At 37.4% G+C, this 15,106-nt stretch overlaps 1 protein-coding gene across 6 annotated transcripts in view; it reads left to right on the forward strand.

Moving 5' to 3' along the window:
* The window catches only part of ANKIB1 (ankyrin repeat and IBR domain containing 1), a 151,137-nt gene extending 136,628 nt beyond the window's left edge, over positions 1-14,509 (forward strand). For 3 of the 6 annotated variants that reach the window (XM_061164872.1, XM_061164871.1, XM_061164876.1), the window contains 9 exons: positions 215-301; positions 386-452; positions 2,146-2,291; positions 3,275-3,453; positions 4,280-4,331; positions 5,342-5,383; positions 9,821-9,935; positions 10,866-10,999; positions 11,352-14,509. In XM_061164872.1, coding sequence (XP_061020855.1) covers positions 215-301; positions 386-452; positions 2,146-2,291; positions 3,275-3,453; positions 4,280-4,331; positions 5,342-5,383; positions 9,821-9,935; positions 10,866-10,999; positions 11,352-12,089 — 1,560 coding nt within the window. In that variant the 3' untranslated portion in view covers positions 12,090-14,509. The remainder of the gene's footprint in view (positions 1-214; positions 302-385; positions 453-2,145; positions 2,292-3,274; positions 3,454-4,279; positions 4,332-5,341; positions 5,384-9,820; positions 9,936-10,865; positions 11,000-11,351) is intronic. The other 3 variants (XM_061164873.1, XM_061164874.1, XM_061164875.1) reach the window with 3 other exon arrangements.
* The last annotated feature ends 597 nt before the right edge of the window (positions 14,510-15,106 follow it).

Genomic DNA, 15,106 nt, shown 5'->3' on the forward strand with positions numbered 1-15,106 from the left:
TGGTTTGTCACAGAAAATACAAATTCAAGACTTTATTCTGGAAAGCATTTAAAATGTACTGGTTATTGTTTTCTCAACAAAGCAAGCAGCAAATTTGTATGCATTACTATCTTTTACTAATAAAAATTTTTTGTGTGGTCAAAAAAAGTCCAATTTGAATAGCTAGTACTTTTGTTTGTATTATAAAAGTCCTTTGTGTACTTCTGTTTCTTAGGCTGAAAAAAAACACAAGCGATTTCAGGAACTTGACAGATTTATGCACTATTACACAAGATTTAAAAATCATGAACATAGCTATCAGGTATGTCCTATATCATCTCAGATGTACTGAATAATACTGTTGTGAATAAGAAAGAAAATGATGTGTTTATTTCTATTCCTTTAGTTAGAACAACGCCTTCTTAAAACAGCCAAAGAAAAGATGGAGCAATTGAGTAGAGCTCTCAAAGAAAGTAAGTTATAAGTGATATATATGACAGTTAATGTAAAGTATCTGTCATGCCTAAGTCACTTCTTTGGCAGGAGATTAAGACCCTTAAAGGAATATATTATCTCCATTAGCTCATTTGGTAGTTTGAAGCTCTTTGAAGTCCAGAGTGCAGTTTAGCATTTGAGACCTCTGACTAGGTTTTCCGCCTGGGTTACCTCATCTGCTCCTCTTAGTGCAGCCTCCACTGCTGGCCGGTAAGCACACAGCATGGTTTTGCTTACTCAGCACCGTGGCCGATGCGACCGAAAAGGCATTCCTGACCTAGTCAACAGAGCAGGACTCACAAGCTGTCTGGTTGCATGACTAACTCCCAGAAGTTCTTGAGAAATTTAGCAGAGTGCCTTATGGAATGGAAGTCAAGTGCAGGTTTGGGAGAAAATCATCTCATTAGTAAATAATGGACATTGGAGTCAAAAAGCAAGGTCATGAGATAGCGCTTACTTATGGTTCCTAAAGTGGAAGTTCAAAAAGAAAATCCCTAAAAATGGATTGAATACTATTTACATAATTAGAATATAATAAATACCTCACAGTGACTATACAGCATACAGGTTCTGGCATGTCTGTTTTAAAAAGTCATATTTTTAAAATTATCATAGCTTATATATAAAAGGTTTTAAGCCCAAAATGCAATCGATCATCTTTATGTTTTTTTGGTCCATTTTATAGAAGTAGTGAGTACTAACAGCCTTTTCATGAGAATAACTTCCTTATTAAAACAATAACCTTAAGCTAAATAGCTTAGAATGGGACAAAAAGCATCAATAGCAGCTTAATCTCCTTGTTAATTACTAGTTCTTAGACCATAGTAATGACATAACTATATCAAGCCAATAGCAAACTCTTAAAGTGTTAATTGTCCACAGTAAAAATTGAAAGAAAAAATCCTCAGAGGTTGTACAGTATGTTCTGTCACCGATGTGTCCCTAATACTTAGAACAGTGCCCCAAACATGTAAATATAAAATAACTATTTGTAGATTTGAATTGCTGCTTCTGTTCAACCTTTTGGAGGTTCTAGACAGCATAGTAAGATATAAGAAAGAATCAGAAGAAGATTAAGAAAGGAAGAAATAAAGCTGCTCTTCCCACTTCTGCTCTTTCTCTCCCTGAAGGGTTCATTTACTGCTAATAGCATTCGCTACCCAATAGTTTCCCACGATGGATCTTTTACCTTACAGTATCATTTTTGCAGAAGCGTAATTTATAATTAGACTCTTTTTTTTTTTTTTTTGAGGACCTAGCAAGGCATTTGTTCTAAATCATGATAAGCAAAACTCTGCCATGGACAACCTGAGAAAGTTAGTAAAGCCTGGAACCTTTGAGGTGACCTAAAGTTGGATTTGTGTACAGACAGGGTGGGAGCAGAATCCAGGGTCATTGTGTGCATTCCTTTAGGACTGCATTCCTGGGCTACCGCAGGGGTGTGCTCTGTTTATAAATGTATGCAGCTCACATAAATGCAAAATGTATGAGTTTTACATAGGTTTTTAGTCTGAGTCAAGTCAGTTTTATGATATAGCTTCTTCAGTTTCTTCTTAGAGATTTGTCCCTTCTTTTTTTCACCTTTCTTTTAAGAAAACTTAGTCATTTAATTAATTTTATAACAGCGTATTTGCAAAAAAATTTTTTTACGGTGCCTGGTTTACTTTATAGCTGAAGGAGCCTGTCCAGATACCACTTTCATTGAAGATGCAGTTCATGTGCTCTTAAAAACTCGACGCATTCTTAAGTGTTCTTATCCATATGGATTTTTCTTAGAACTTAAAAGCACAAAGAAAGAAATTTTTGAACTCATGCAAGTAAGATATCTTTTTTTATTAAACTTAAATGTAGTTATGATGAAAAACAGGTTTTCTCCTTTCTCAACCACTTTATAACTAAGTTTTATCTTACTAAAGTGTAATTAACAGTTTTGGTTCCATTTTTAATATGGTTTTTAAATAAACCAAAAGATACGGTAATAAACTGAAATTTTCTTTATGTTTGAATTTGTCACTATGCAGATTCAAGTGAGCTCTGAGCTAGGCAAGCATTTCCTACTACACTTACTTATTTTAAACTGGTTGAGATTGAAATCTGGTCTGATAGAATCTTATCTTCAAAAATGAAACTAACAGCATCACTTACTAGATGAGAAAATTGGTATTTGCCAGTTCGTTTTAACAATGCAACTGAAAGAAAAACTTAGAGCACTTTTAAAAATAAGTAAAACATTTAAGCCAACTGACATGAGTGTAGCCAACCAAGTACATTATACATTCTTCTTTTTTTGAAGTAACTAAACTTTCTCCTCTTGATACGGATGTTTTTTTCATCCGTTTAAACTCCCCTCTGCTAATTTATGTTTTATATTTCTTTCAGTGCTTGATATTCGTATTCTTCATGAGGTCTTCCAGACCTAGCCCCAGATCCCAAAGGTTTTGCCTTGCCTCACCTTCCTTCAGCATTTACATAAAGTCTGTGCCATGTGGCCTTGCACTTGCATGTATAATGCTTTGAATTTTATTAGTTCTTTTTCACACAGACAAGTTATAAAATTTTTTTATACAGCTGCTGTACTCACTCCTACTTTGTAATCTATACCAACTACATTGCTATAAATGCCTGTTGAATGAATGCTGTTTTCCTAAAACTTACATCTTAAATTGGAAGTTACTACAAAAGTTGGATTACTTTCTGATTTCAAAAGAGAGTTAGATTTAACCAGACAGACACTGAATTTGCTATTGATTTACCCATTTATCCTATAATCTTTTTGTTTGTGTGTTTTTTCTTAACATAGACAGACCTAGAAATGGTCACTGAAGACCTTGCCCAAAAAGTCAATAGGCCTTACCTTCGCACACCCCGCCACAAGATCATCAAGGCGGCATGCCTTGTACAGCAGAAAAGGCAAGAGTTCCTGGCATCTGTGGCTCGGGGAGTTGCTCCTGCAGACTCACCGGAAGCTCCACGACGCAGGTAAAAAGGATACACACTGTGAACCTCACCCTAGCACCAGCCACAGAGGCAGCAAGTGTATTTTTTGTCCAACTGGGATTCTAATTCCTGAAAGTTACTTATACCTGAAATATGGATAGCTGATAAAAGTATATTAACTTCTTTTTGGTGATTTTTTTTTTCTTCCAGTACTATTTATGTTTTTCTTGTTATTTTTTGTTGGTCATTCTGTAGTTTCTCAGACTAATTAAGCTAGGTAAATTTCACACTTCAATGAACTCATAATTCAACAAGTATTCTAATGTGTCATTTTGATAGTCATAGACATCTTATGATGTAGAATTTGGAAGCCTTGCCAAATTGTTATCATCATACTTGCATTTTCTGGTAAAAAGTTGTGAGGAAATTAGAAATCTGATGTTAGTAAAGTTTTGTAAGTGATCCACATACTCATCCATTAAAGAAAAGTTGAGTTTGGTTGTTTTATTTCAGACACTTACACTGCCATTATAAATTGAAGCATATTTTCTTGTTTGTACTAATTTTAAGGATTAAAAATTCCTTGGACCCTTATTTTTATATAAACACTCAAAAATAGAAGCAATCATAAAAAATACTCTGGTATAGCATGGTGATTTTTAATTTTCCACTGTTTTACATAAACAAAATAACATAGAATTTGAAAAAAATAATGAAAGAATTATTTTAATTATATTCAGTAGTTGGTCTTTGGTTAAGCAAGTTCCAAGCAAAGGAATTAGAAGTAATGTTCAAAGAACAAGGGTCTGATTATTTGTACTTTGTTGTACTGATAATAAATCAAATGGTGTGTTTAATTTCCTTGTAGCTTTGCTGGTGGAACATGGGATTGGGAGTATCTAGGATTTGCATCACCTGAGGTAATTGTTTTATGGGGGATTGGCTTGGGTTGGATTAGTTATAATTTTCCTTAGTGCAGTCCTGCTTATATTTGTACCCTCATCTGTTTATTCTTGCCTGGAAAATCCCAGGACAGAGGAACCTGGTAGGCTACAGTCCATGGGGTCTCAAAGAGTCAGACACAACTGAGCGACTTCACTTTCCCTTTCACTTTTTCTATTTTCTAAATATCCCTTTGAGGCTGTAAACAGTGGTTTTTTTTTTTTTTCTGTCCTTTATAGTAACAGTGCCTCAGCCAAGCCTACATTTACCTTCTTATGGTATTGAATTATCATCACATTATTAAATGCATACCCCCTCTTAAAATTTTAATTACAGAATTTTAATTATGGAAGGCCAACTTACAGGGTACATTTTTGGAAAATATCTTTAACAGAAATAGAAGTTTTATTTATTAGAAATGCACTTCTAATGATAATATTACTTGTTTCAGTCTGAATTTATAAAAAACATAAATACAAAATCTATTTTTTTAAGTTATTGAAACAACCTGTTAGAATTGATTTATAATCATTTAGGTGAAAGCTCAACATTAATGTTTTATGCAGAAAGAATGCTTTGATCATTTGCTCTTTGCTTGTCTTTAAGATTTTCACAATCTTCTTGTTTTCATTGTTGTTTTTTATATCCCATTTTAAAATAGGAAGGTCCTTAATACTGCAAATAACAATAAAAACACGATAAAGTGAAAGTCTTAATCACATTGCTATTTTCTGAGATTTAAATTGCCACTGTCACTGTTGAGTCTGATTTTAAATGGTTTTAGCAGTTCTCTCTACGTTGGTCTTCATACAACAGTATAACATTTGACACTTTGATATAATCTTTTAATTCTTGTAAGGGGGAAGGACAAACTATGAAACCTTTATCATTTATAGCCTATATAATAACTGCAACTGAAAGACAGTGGAATTGATTATTATTCGTAAATGACTGTGGTGTATTTAAATCAGATATTTTCTCTTTTCAGCTGCTGAGAATACTTGCAATCACCTGTGGCCTTTTGATATTGGTAGATATATCCAAACAGCATTGACTTGAGGAAAAATTTGTGCTTAGAGCTCTGATACGAAAATTTTAAAGTCACTTAAAATTTTAAAACATTTTTGATATATTAATGAAATTTCTATTGTAGAACAAATTATGAACCTTTTCTTTACTTGAACCTGTACTTTAATATTTCTGTGTTATAATATAATTTCAGCTTTGAGGATAGTTTGGAAAATTTCTACCTAAAAGGAGGAATAAATAACCTTCAGTTATCAAAAACAGAGCACAAAGATTTCAGTATCAAGGTAGGAACACAGTAGAGCAAAAACATATTCACAGTCAGGTGTGCGTCATCCTGAGACTTCTGACTCATGGCAGGAACCTAAAGAATTTCAAAATGTTTGTCTTTGAATGTTGAGAGCCTACTAATAGGACTGACACAATTTCATTTTAGTAAAAATAGAGAAGCTTTTTATCTCCCGGGTGAATATTTCTAAATAAAATTATTGCGCTCTTGTTCTCCAGGGATTGAAAAAATGTGAAATTGTAAATAATATTTTATTCTTAAAAATAATTTAACTTTTTTAATCTTTAAGGCCTTTGGCACATTGAGCACCAAGGTTTTGTGTAAACATTGCAAATTCTAAAACATTGCAATTCTAAAGAATTACCATGCAGTATGAAATTTTAACATTCTTCATGTGTGTGATTATCAAGCGTCTGCCAAAATTATACCTTTGAAACTTAGCTCTTGTTGCCAAACTGGAGAAGACTTTGAGGTTGAATTTACATTTTTGTTAAAGTTGATTACATCTTACCCTTCCTGAACTAAAGTGGGAGAGTCACTGGCCAGCAGCAGTGTCTGTTTGGTGCCGCTTTGAGGGCTGCGGCTTCCCTGGTGGCTCGGTGTTAAAAATCTGCCTGCCAACGCAGGTGCTCCCTGAGACATGGGTTCCATCCCTGGATTGGGAAGAGCCCCTGGAGAAGGAAATGGCAACTCACTCCAGTATTCTTGCCCGGAAAATCCCATGGACAGAGGAGCCTGGCGGGCAACAGTCCACAGGATCACACAGAGTCGGACACGAATGAGCAACTGAAACAGCAACAAAGGCAGTGGAGCCCAGAGGAGAGAGCGTGATTGAGATGTCTCAGGGACACCAGAACTCAAGGTGTAACCCTGTAACTTAAGGTCAACTTAGGATGTACCTTCCTTCGTTTCTCATCCTTCAAATGTGGATCATGATATCTACCCCATGGAAGTTCTGGAATGATTAAAGCATCTTTAATCTGCTTAAGTCACTGACATCTGCTTAAGTCACTGACAGAACTGGTGTTCAGTAAAAATTCCTGGCAGCTTTTTCCCCTATAAATCCTAGAACTTCTCACTCTTCCCTGTAGCCGTAACACTCTCAAATAGCCATAACACTCTCAAACCATTTGGAGTATTCTGACTAAAGCCTTTCATATACTTACCTGGAGATCTTAGGAATCCATGGAATTTTTCAGATAAGTTTAATTTTATGAAAACAATTTTTTAAAAGTCTACTGCATGGTGAGAGAATGCTGTTTGATTTTTATCAGAATAATTGTAACAAGTTTCTTTCACAGTTGTTTTTCAACTATTTAGTTTTCTTCAATGGAAATATGTATATTCCATGAAGTAGTTTAATTCTAAATAACTTTGTACCATCACCAAGTGTACAAAGTAAACAAATTCTTCCTAAAGATAAATCTCAAGTTCCGTCCAGTTGCTCAGTCGTGTCTGACTCTTCGCAATCCCATGAACCACAGCACACCAGGCCTCCCTGTCCATCACCAACTCCCAGAGTCCACCCAAACTCATGTCCGTTGAGTTGATGATGCCATCCAGCCATTTCATCCTCTGTCGTCCCCTTCTCCTCCTGCCCTCAATCTTTCCCAGGATCAGAGTCTTTTCAGATGAGTCAGTTCTTCGCATCAGGTGGCCAAAATATTGGAGTTCAGCTTCAATATCAGTCCTTCCAATGAACACCCAGGACTGATCTCCTTTAGGATGGACTGGTTGGATCTCCTTGCAATCCAAGGGACTCTCAAGAGTCTTCTCCAACACCACAGTTCAAAAGCATCAATTCTTTTGCACTCAGCTTTCTTCACCATCCAACTCTCACATCCATACATGACCACTGGAAAAACCATAACCTTGACTAGATGGACCTTTGTTGGCAAAGTAATTTCTCTGCTTTTAAATATGCTGTCTACATTGGTCATAACTTTCCTTCCAAGGAGTAAGTGTCTTTTAATTTCATGGCTGCAATCACCATCTGCAGTGATTTTGGAGCCCAAAAAAATAAAGTCAGCCACTGTTTCCACTGTTTCCCCATCTATTTCCCATGAAGTGATGGGACTGGATGCCGTGATCTTAGTTTTCTGAATGTTGAGCTTTAAGCCAACTTTTTTACTCTCCTCTTTAACTTTCATCAAGAGGCTTTTTAGTTCTTCTTCACTTTCTGCCATAAGAGTGGTGTCATCTGCATATCTGAAGTTATTGATATTTTTCCCAGCAATCTTGATTCCAGCTTGTGCTTCTTCCAGCCCAAAGTTTCTCATGATGTACTCTGCATTTAAGGTAAATAAGCAGGGTGACAATATACAGCCTTGACGTACTCCTTTTCCTATTTGGAAGCAGTCTGTTGTTCCATGTCCAGTTCTAACTGTTGCTTCCTGACCTGCATACAGGTTTCTCAAGAGGCAGGTCAGGTGGTCTGGTAGTCCCATCTCTTGAAGAATTTTCCACAGTTTATTGTGATTCACACAGTCAAAGGCTTTGGCATAGTCAAAGGCAGAGGAACCAGAGATCAAATTGCCAATATCTGCTGGATCATTGAAAAAGCAAGAGAGTTCCAGAAAAAACATCTATTTCTGCTTTATTGACTATGCCAAAGCCTTTGACTGTGTGGATCACAAAGATAAATCTCAAAGTGGCATAATATTTCGTTGCCGTCTTTGTCTGAGAAATGTGGTAGTACTTGGTGGTCCTATGAACCATGATGAAGCAGTCATCCAGTTTTAGATCATTGGCCTCTAGTAAAAGAGGAAACAATGCCTCAGCTCAGCTGTAAATTTAAAGAACCTGGTTAATCTCTCTGGACACTTGTAGTATTATGTTCATTTATTTCTAACCTGATAGTCTGCCTTCCATTCTTTAATTAGAGTCCAGCTACTTACATAGATAAAGAAGAATTTCACCTGAGTCATACAATGTGAAAGTTTTACTGGGATTATAAAACTTATTCTCATTTATTTCTGTTACTTTCACAATATAATCATATTGAATATTCTAGAGTAACTAGATAATCATAAAATCGTAGTAACTAGATAATCACAAATCATAAACTAAAATCATATTTTAGTGTGTATCACTCAAAAATTCTACAGTGATTCTCAAAATTAGCCTTTTTATGCTAGTATCAGGTCTTCTCTGGTAACTCAGTCAGTAAAGAGTCTGCCTGCAGTGCAGGATACCCAGGTTCGATACCTGGGTCAGGAAGATCCCCTGGAGAAGAAAATGGCAAACCATTCCAATGTTCTTGCCTAGAAAATCCCATGGATAGAGGAACCTGGTGGACTGCAGTCCATGGGATCACAAAGAGTTGGTCACAACTGAGCGACTAACACACAAATGCTGGTATCATCTACACTGGTCTGTCTGTCACTAAAATCTGGAAAAGGACATGTGTACCCAGATGATAGCACATAGTCCCAGGTTCTGCCTCTGGTGATAGCAGACCCATTTAAAACTAGTATCACAAATGTGAAATAGACTCGGGGACATTTGCCCACATCTGTGTTCTTCCCATATGCTAAATTGAAAACACTTTGCCTTGCCTGGGTTGTAGATCACCCTACATATGCACTAACACAGGAAGGAAGCCAAGTAGTACCTTATTTTAAAGATAACCTCATATTCTTTTTTGCAATGAATATGGTTTGTAGTAGTCCCAATGAATACCAAATCAATCAGTCTAACAAGTACCTAACTGTGTGTGCTTTTATTTTTCCTTTTTTTTTCCTGTTACATATATCACAGTCCTTTTTTAAAAACCAGACCTTCACAGAGGGCCTAACTCATAGCAGTAAAATTATTCTGGTATTAGTTATAACTTTAGATAATAAGATCCAGGCACATGAAATGAGGCTCAGTTATGATCTAGCATTGGAGCTTGCAAGTATTCCCAATTTATTCAGACAATTATAATGGCTATGTAAAGTTTTTCTTTTCCATTTTCTTTTCCATTGGCAACCTTTTCTGTTTTCCTTGGCATGGCAAAGCCTGAAGTTTCCTTTTCTAAAGCCAAGTGATTTTATAATATGTGTATAAAATCACACATTTTTTTTCCTGGAAAAAAAGTGTATGTTTGGTTTTATTTGCATTTTAAAGTGTGCATGCTCTCCCGTATTTTATAACCTGTGGTTTATGCAGGAATATGCTGAATTTCAGTATCGGAGGAGGCACAGACAACAGCGCCGTCGAGGAGATGTGCACAGTCTGCTGAGTAACCCTCCAGACCCTGACGAGCCAAGTGAAAGCACTTTGGGTGAGTCCTTGCATTGGGTTTGTTGTGATCTCTTAGTTCTCTTGCATGTCTTCGTAAAAGTGGCTAATCTAAATGTTGTGAGAGAGTTTGTAATTTAGATACACAGTCAGCATGCAGGTGCTTCTAATGTTACAGGATGCAGAAAACCAGGACGATTAAGAATATGGAGAGTCAGACAGACCTGAGCTCATGACTCCAGCTCTGCCGCATGTCAGTGTGAAACCTGAGTCACTGAGCCTCTCCAAGCTTTTGGTCTCCTCATTCTAAGGAAGCAGTAACAGTAGTGTACTCTGTGGGCTTGTTGTGAGCATTGAATGAGATAGTGCGTGTGAGACCCTTACACACTAACAGCGCCTAGCGAACACTGGATAAACTGTAGCTGTTGGTTACTCTCAGTGTGTTCATGAAACATTTTTCTCCTAACCTCAGTGCTCCTGTCAACATTTTTAAAATTTCTAGTAGTGAAGATAAATTATCATCTTTTAAATATTAAATTGTTAATTCAAAATCTTCAAACCATAGCAGTGTCAGCAGCTCATCTTTAATATATCAGGATCGACAGGCCTAAAGATTAGCTTTGGGGGCTATTGTAACTTGCAAATTCTTTAGTTTTAAGAACTCTGAAAACTAAAACACCTTTCTTGTTGCCTAAGGGGAAGAAAACGAACACTTGGTAGCACTTGCCTTTGTGAATAGAACTATGTATAATGTAAATAAACTTGTAAAGACTGATCATGGATTTGAAATAATTGTGTTAGATATGTATTGTTGCCTGTGGTGAGACAATATGGATGAAAAATCTCTAAAAGATGACGTGAACTTGTGACCCCGGGTTTTCACCAGCACTCAAAGAGAAGTCATTGATTTAGTTAAAAAGATGCGTGAGACCTGATGTGACCAAACTCTCTGGCGCCGCTTGCTTTGAAACAGATCTCCCGGACGGTGGCGGAGGCCGCAGGCCGGGCGCCTCCGTGGTCAGCTCTGCGTCCATGAGCGCGCTGCACACCTCCTCCCTGCGGGACTACACGCCTGCCAGTCGCTCCGAGAACCAGGACTCCCTTCAGGTAGCCTTGCTGCGCGGCTTCGTTGCCCCTGCCTTCTGCTGTTTCTCCCTTGAGCCTGGCTTCCTATTTTTACTTCTGTTGCTCTCCTTTTTCTCCCTTCCCTTCCACAATCTTTGCTTCAGAGCTGTACTACAGGGAAAGATTTTTCTATTTCAGATTTACTCTTAAGTAATTTATTTTCCCATTATCATGGGCAAGGAGAAAATTAAGATTCTAGTAGGTCAAAAAGTTCTTCTGTATAAATAGAGGTACTGTTAATTATCTGTTTGGTAAAAGAACAGTGGCAGACCTCACTGGGTTCAATCATTTTTCCTTTTAAATTTTGAAGTAGTTTTACTTTCTGTTGCCTCAGGCTCTGAGTTCCTTGGATGAAGACGATCCCAATATACTTCTTGCAATACAGTTATCTCTGCAAGAATCTGGGCTGGCCATCGATGAAGAAAGTACAGACTTTCTCAGTAACGAAGCGTCCTTAGGAGCAATAGGTACCTCTTTACCTTCCAGACTGGACTCCGTCCCCAGGAACACAGATAGCCCTCGAGCCGCGTTGAGCAGCTCTGAGCTGTTGGAACTTGGTGACAGCCTCATGAGACTAGGAGCAGAAAGAGACCCATTTTCAACTGACACCCTGAGTTCCCACCCTCCCAGTGAGGCGAGAAGTGAATTCTTCCCCTCATCCAGTGACCCTGACTCAGCCAGCCAGGACGCCAACATCAGTGACAATCTTCTTGGCAATATCATGGCTTGGTTTCATGACATGAACCCTCAAAGTATTGCTCTGATTCCTCCAGCAGCTACAGAAATCAGTGCAGATTCTCAGCTCCCCTGTGTCAAAGACGAGTCAGAAGCTGTGAGGGATGTGGAACTGATACCTCCAGAAGATTCAGTGTTTGAAGATGCTGCGATCAGTGAAGGGAGAGGAACCCAAAGAGAAGAAAATCCTTTGGAGGGAAATATTCTGGCTGGGGAAGCAGCATCTCGAGCTGGCGACAGTGGTAATGAGGCTGCCAGCAAGGGGGATGGTTCCGATGTTTCCAGTCAGACACCTCAGACCTCAAGTGACTGGCCTGAACAAGTACACTTAGTATGAACTGCACAGGGGCTCTAGTGAATGCAGGTACAGATGGTATGCTAGAGGAGTATGCTTTATAGAGACTTGATCCACTTAATTTCAACTAATTATAAACCACTGACATTAGGATTAAATATGAAGGAGTTCCCTTGAATGGCATAGCTTCATTTCTGATTTTAACCTGACAGGGGATTTCTTCTGTATTTAATTGGATAGCTTTTCCCCTTTATGCTGACAGACAGAAGAGCAGGAGAGAGCAACACAAATGGAATAAATAGCTTAGATTCCACATTCGAAGAAAGTGCAGTCCTCTGTTTAGGTCAGCAGTACTTAAATTGAACATTAAATGAAAGGCTTACTCTCTAATCCTTGGGTGGTTTTTCCTTTAAAAAAGAAAAAACTGAAAGTTTTCTTCATTTCAGAAGTTATTTTGGACAGATCTAATAACATTTCATTCCTCCATCTCTCTGTGCTCTTCCGTAACTTTCCTTCTGCCTTCTTGTCTGAGCGGTGTGAATTGAGGTAGCCAGGGCTTCTCTTTAACGCTGCATCTACCACGGTGTAATTAATTTTAATTTCACATGAATCAGAGATCTCTTTTCATGTCTATTTCCAGTCCACGTGTGCCAAACTGACTCGTGCGCTAGCAAGGCGTTCAGGTGTGCGGTGTCCGGAGGGCTTCCAAGCAGTCTCAGCCTTCCTGGAGGTAACCGGTGCCACTCGGTAGTAGTGCTGTTCCGGAATTTAATGGGCTTTTGTTGCCATGGAGACTGCATTTAAATAAATGTAGCCTGTAGCTTAAGTTAACGAAATCTAATGCTGCTGTTCAAAACAGTTTATTTTAATATTAAAATACAGTTGATTAGCAACAGCGGTGCTGTATTTTAAGAGACACTTTATTGGAAGTGCAATCATAGTTCTTTGTTTTCACAATTTTACAGTGCATTCTAATTACTAATGGGTGCAATTACTTTTAATGGTAAGTGTTTTATAAAATAGAAAAAAAAGTGGAGTTTTCATGAGTTATAGTAAATCCCACAATTATTAAAAAAAAAAAACTCAGTAAAGCATCCTGCGCAACATGTTACCGTGCCTTTGCCTCACCTCAATGGGTAGTTGCCAGTCAAGTAAGTAATTCCAACTTCAATGTCTCTTCTGAAGTAACTATGCTGTATGGATTGCAAAGACCTCCATAAAACCACCCATGGCCTTGCCTTTACAGTTAATATAACAACTAAATGTCCAATCGGTTTGTTTGACTAAATCGCAAATGCTGACGTGTTTGTTCTATTGCACAATACTCATTTGCTGTGTGATTACTGTTTAGTGTTGAAAAAAATCAACTTCCTAGTTATCAGTGTCTTACTGTGAAGAAAATGCTGGTCTTAGTTGTAATTAAGATACAGTGGTACAGTGTGTAATTAAAACTAGAATAAACTGTTGGAATGGCTGTTTTACTTACATATTATGAAAACTAGCGTAACATAAGCAAAGTAGATATGCAACACTCTATTTAATGTTTTGCCAGATTCTTATCCGAAATCTACAGTTACCAAAATTCTAGTACCAAGCTTGTACAGGCAAGTCCTGGGCTGGGTGAAAGGTTTATGTTAGTATTAATATCCACATGAGCTGTAATTAACGATTTTTGATTACTTTTTGTTCCCAAACCCCGCTTTTGAAATTTTCTTGTACTTCGAATCGTATGGCTCAGACATTATATTAGAGTATTTAATATTCCCCTGTCCCTTAGGATAAACTGTGTAGGAATTGCTCCTGTGCCATGGATATCAGAGTCCACATTGGTTTTTATTTCCCCAGCTATCAGAAACATTGATTGATATCAATCCCTATTAAAATTAGTTGGGGAAAATACTACCTTTATCTACAGTGTATTACTGTATATGAAACTGAAATAGTCCATTAAAGGATTTTTTTTACAAATTTATTTTAGATTGAAATATCAACACCAGTCGGTTTTTAGGTCAAGCTGTAGCTTTTCAGTAGGAGGAGTCTGTGTCGCGTTGAGGCGGCTTGAGAGCCGCGGTGCAGTGAGGAAGAGCGCCGTGTGCCGCAGTGTAGTCGGGGCTTCTGGGTCCACACTCTTGTGCAGTTCCCTGTGTTTCTGTGGTCTCTCCTGAGCATGAAAACCATCAGTATCCAATTTGTACTTCCTTGGTACATATTTTAAAAACACAGTCACTGACTTTACGATTCAGAAATAAAGTTTGGCAAAGCCTATTTTGTAAACAAGTTAATTTTATAATGTAAGAAAAAATTACTCTAACCTTGACTTGTTATTTGCACTTTCATAGTCTATACTTGATACATTCCCACTTTATATACAATAGGATTCTACAAACGTGTAGATGTTTGGCCAAATGAATGCTGTTAATAATATGTAAAATTCTTTGATTAAACATTTATTACTTAAACTACTTCACTTTTGTCTCATTATAGACTTTGTTTAACCAAGTCAGGAAGCTAATCTTCTTCACATTAAATTCCCTCTAATTGATGGGGTTAATTTGGTTCTTACATGTAATAGATTAATTCCTAATATTTTTTATACTAGCCCACTTACTGAGCATTTTATACCCCAGAGATAAGCCTAAAACTTTGCATGATAATGTGTTAAAACATTGTGACTTCAGCACTCATTATTTTTAATCACTGTAACTTTCAGAAGAAAACTTATGGTTTTTCCTTGAAGTCTCTAATAGACATGGAAAAAGAATTTTAAGGTAGTTTGTGAAATTGCCTAGGATAGGAAAATTTTTTTTATGCCATATGAATAGAAATGCCTGCTTCTCAATCATTTTATTATTCCTTCCCATCTAAGTAATTACAGCAGCCCCCGGCATCTGAACTTCAGTGCTCAGGCACAAGTCCCAGACCCCCAGCTAACGCGGCATAAGATGTGCCCGTGGTAACCTCTGAGAGTCGTTTTACTTGTGCCTATCAGTTTGTGGATCCCAAGCTTAACTCCAATGTCCGTATGCTGAATTATTCTTTAAATGTTGTTTATTACAGCC

This window comes from Dama dama, chromosome 18 (genome assembly GCF_033118175.1).
Source record: "Dama dama isolate Ldn47 chromosome 18, ASM3311817v1, whole genome shotgun sequence".
Lineage (NCBI taxonomy): Eukaryota > Metazoa > Chordata > Mammalia > Artiodactyla > Cervidae > Dama > Dama dama.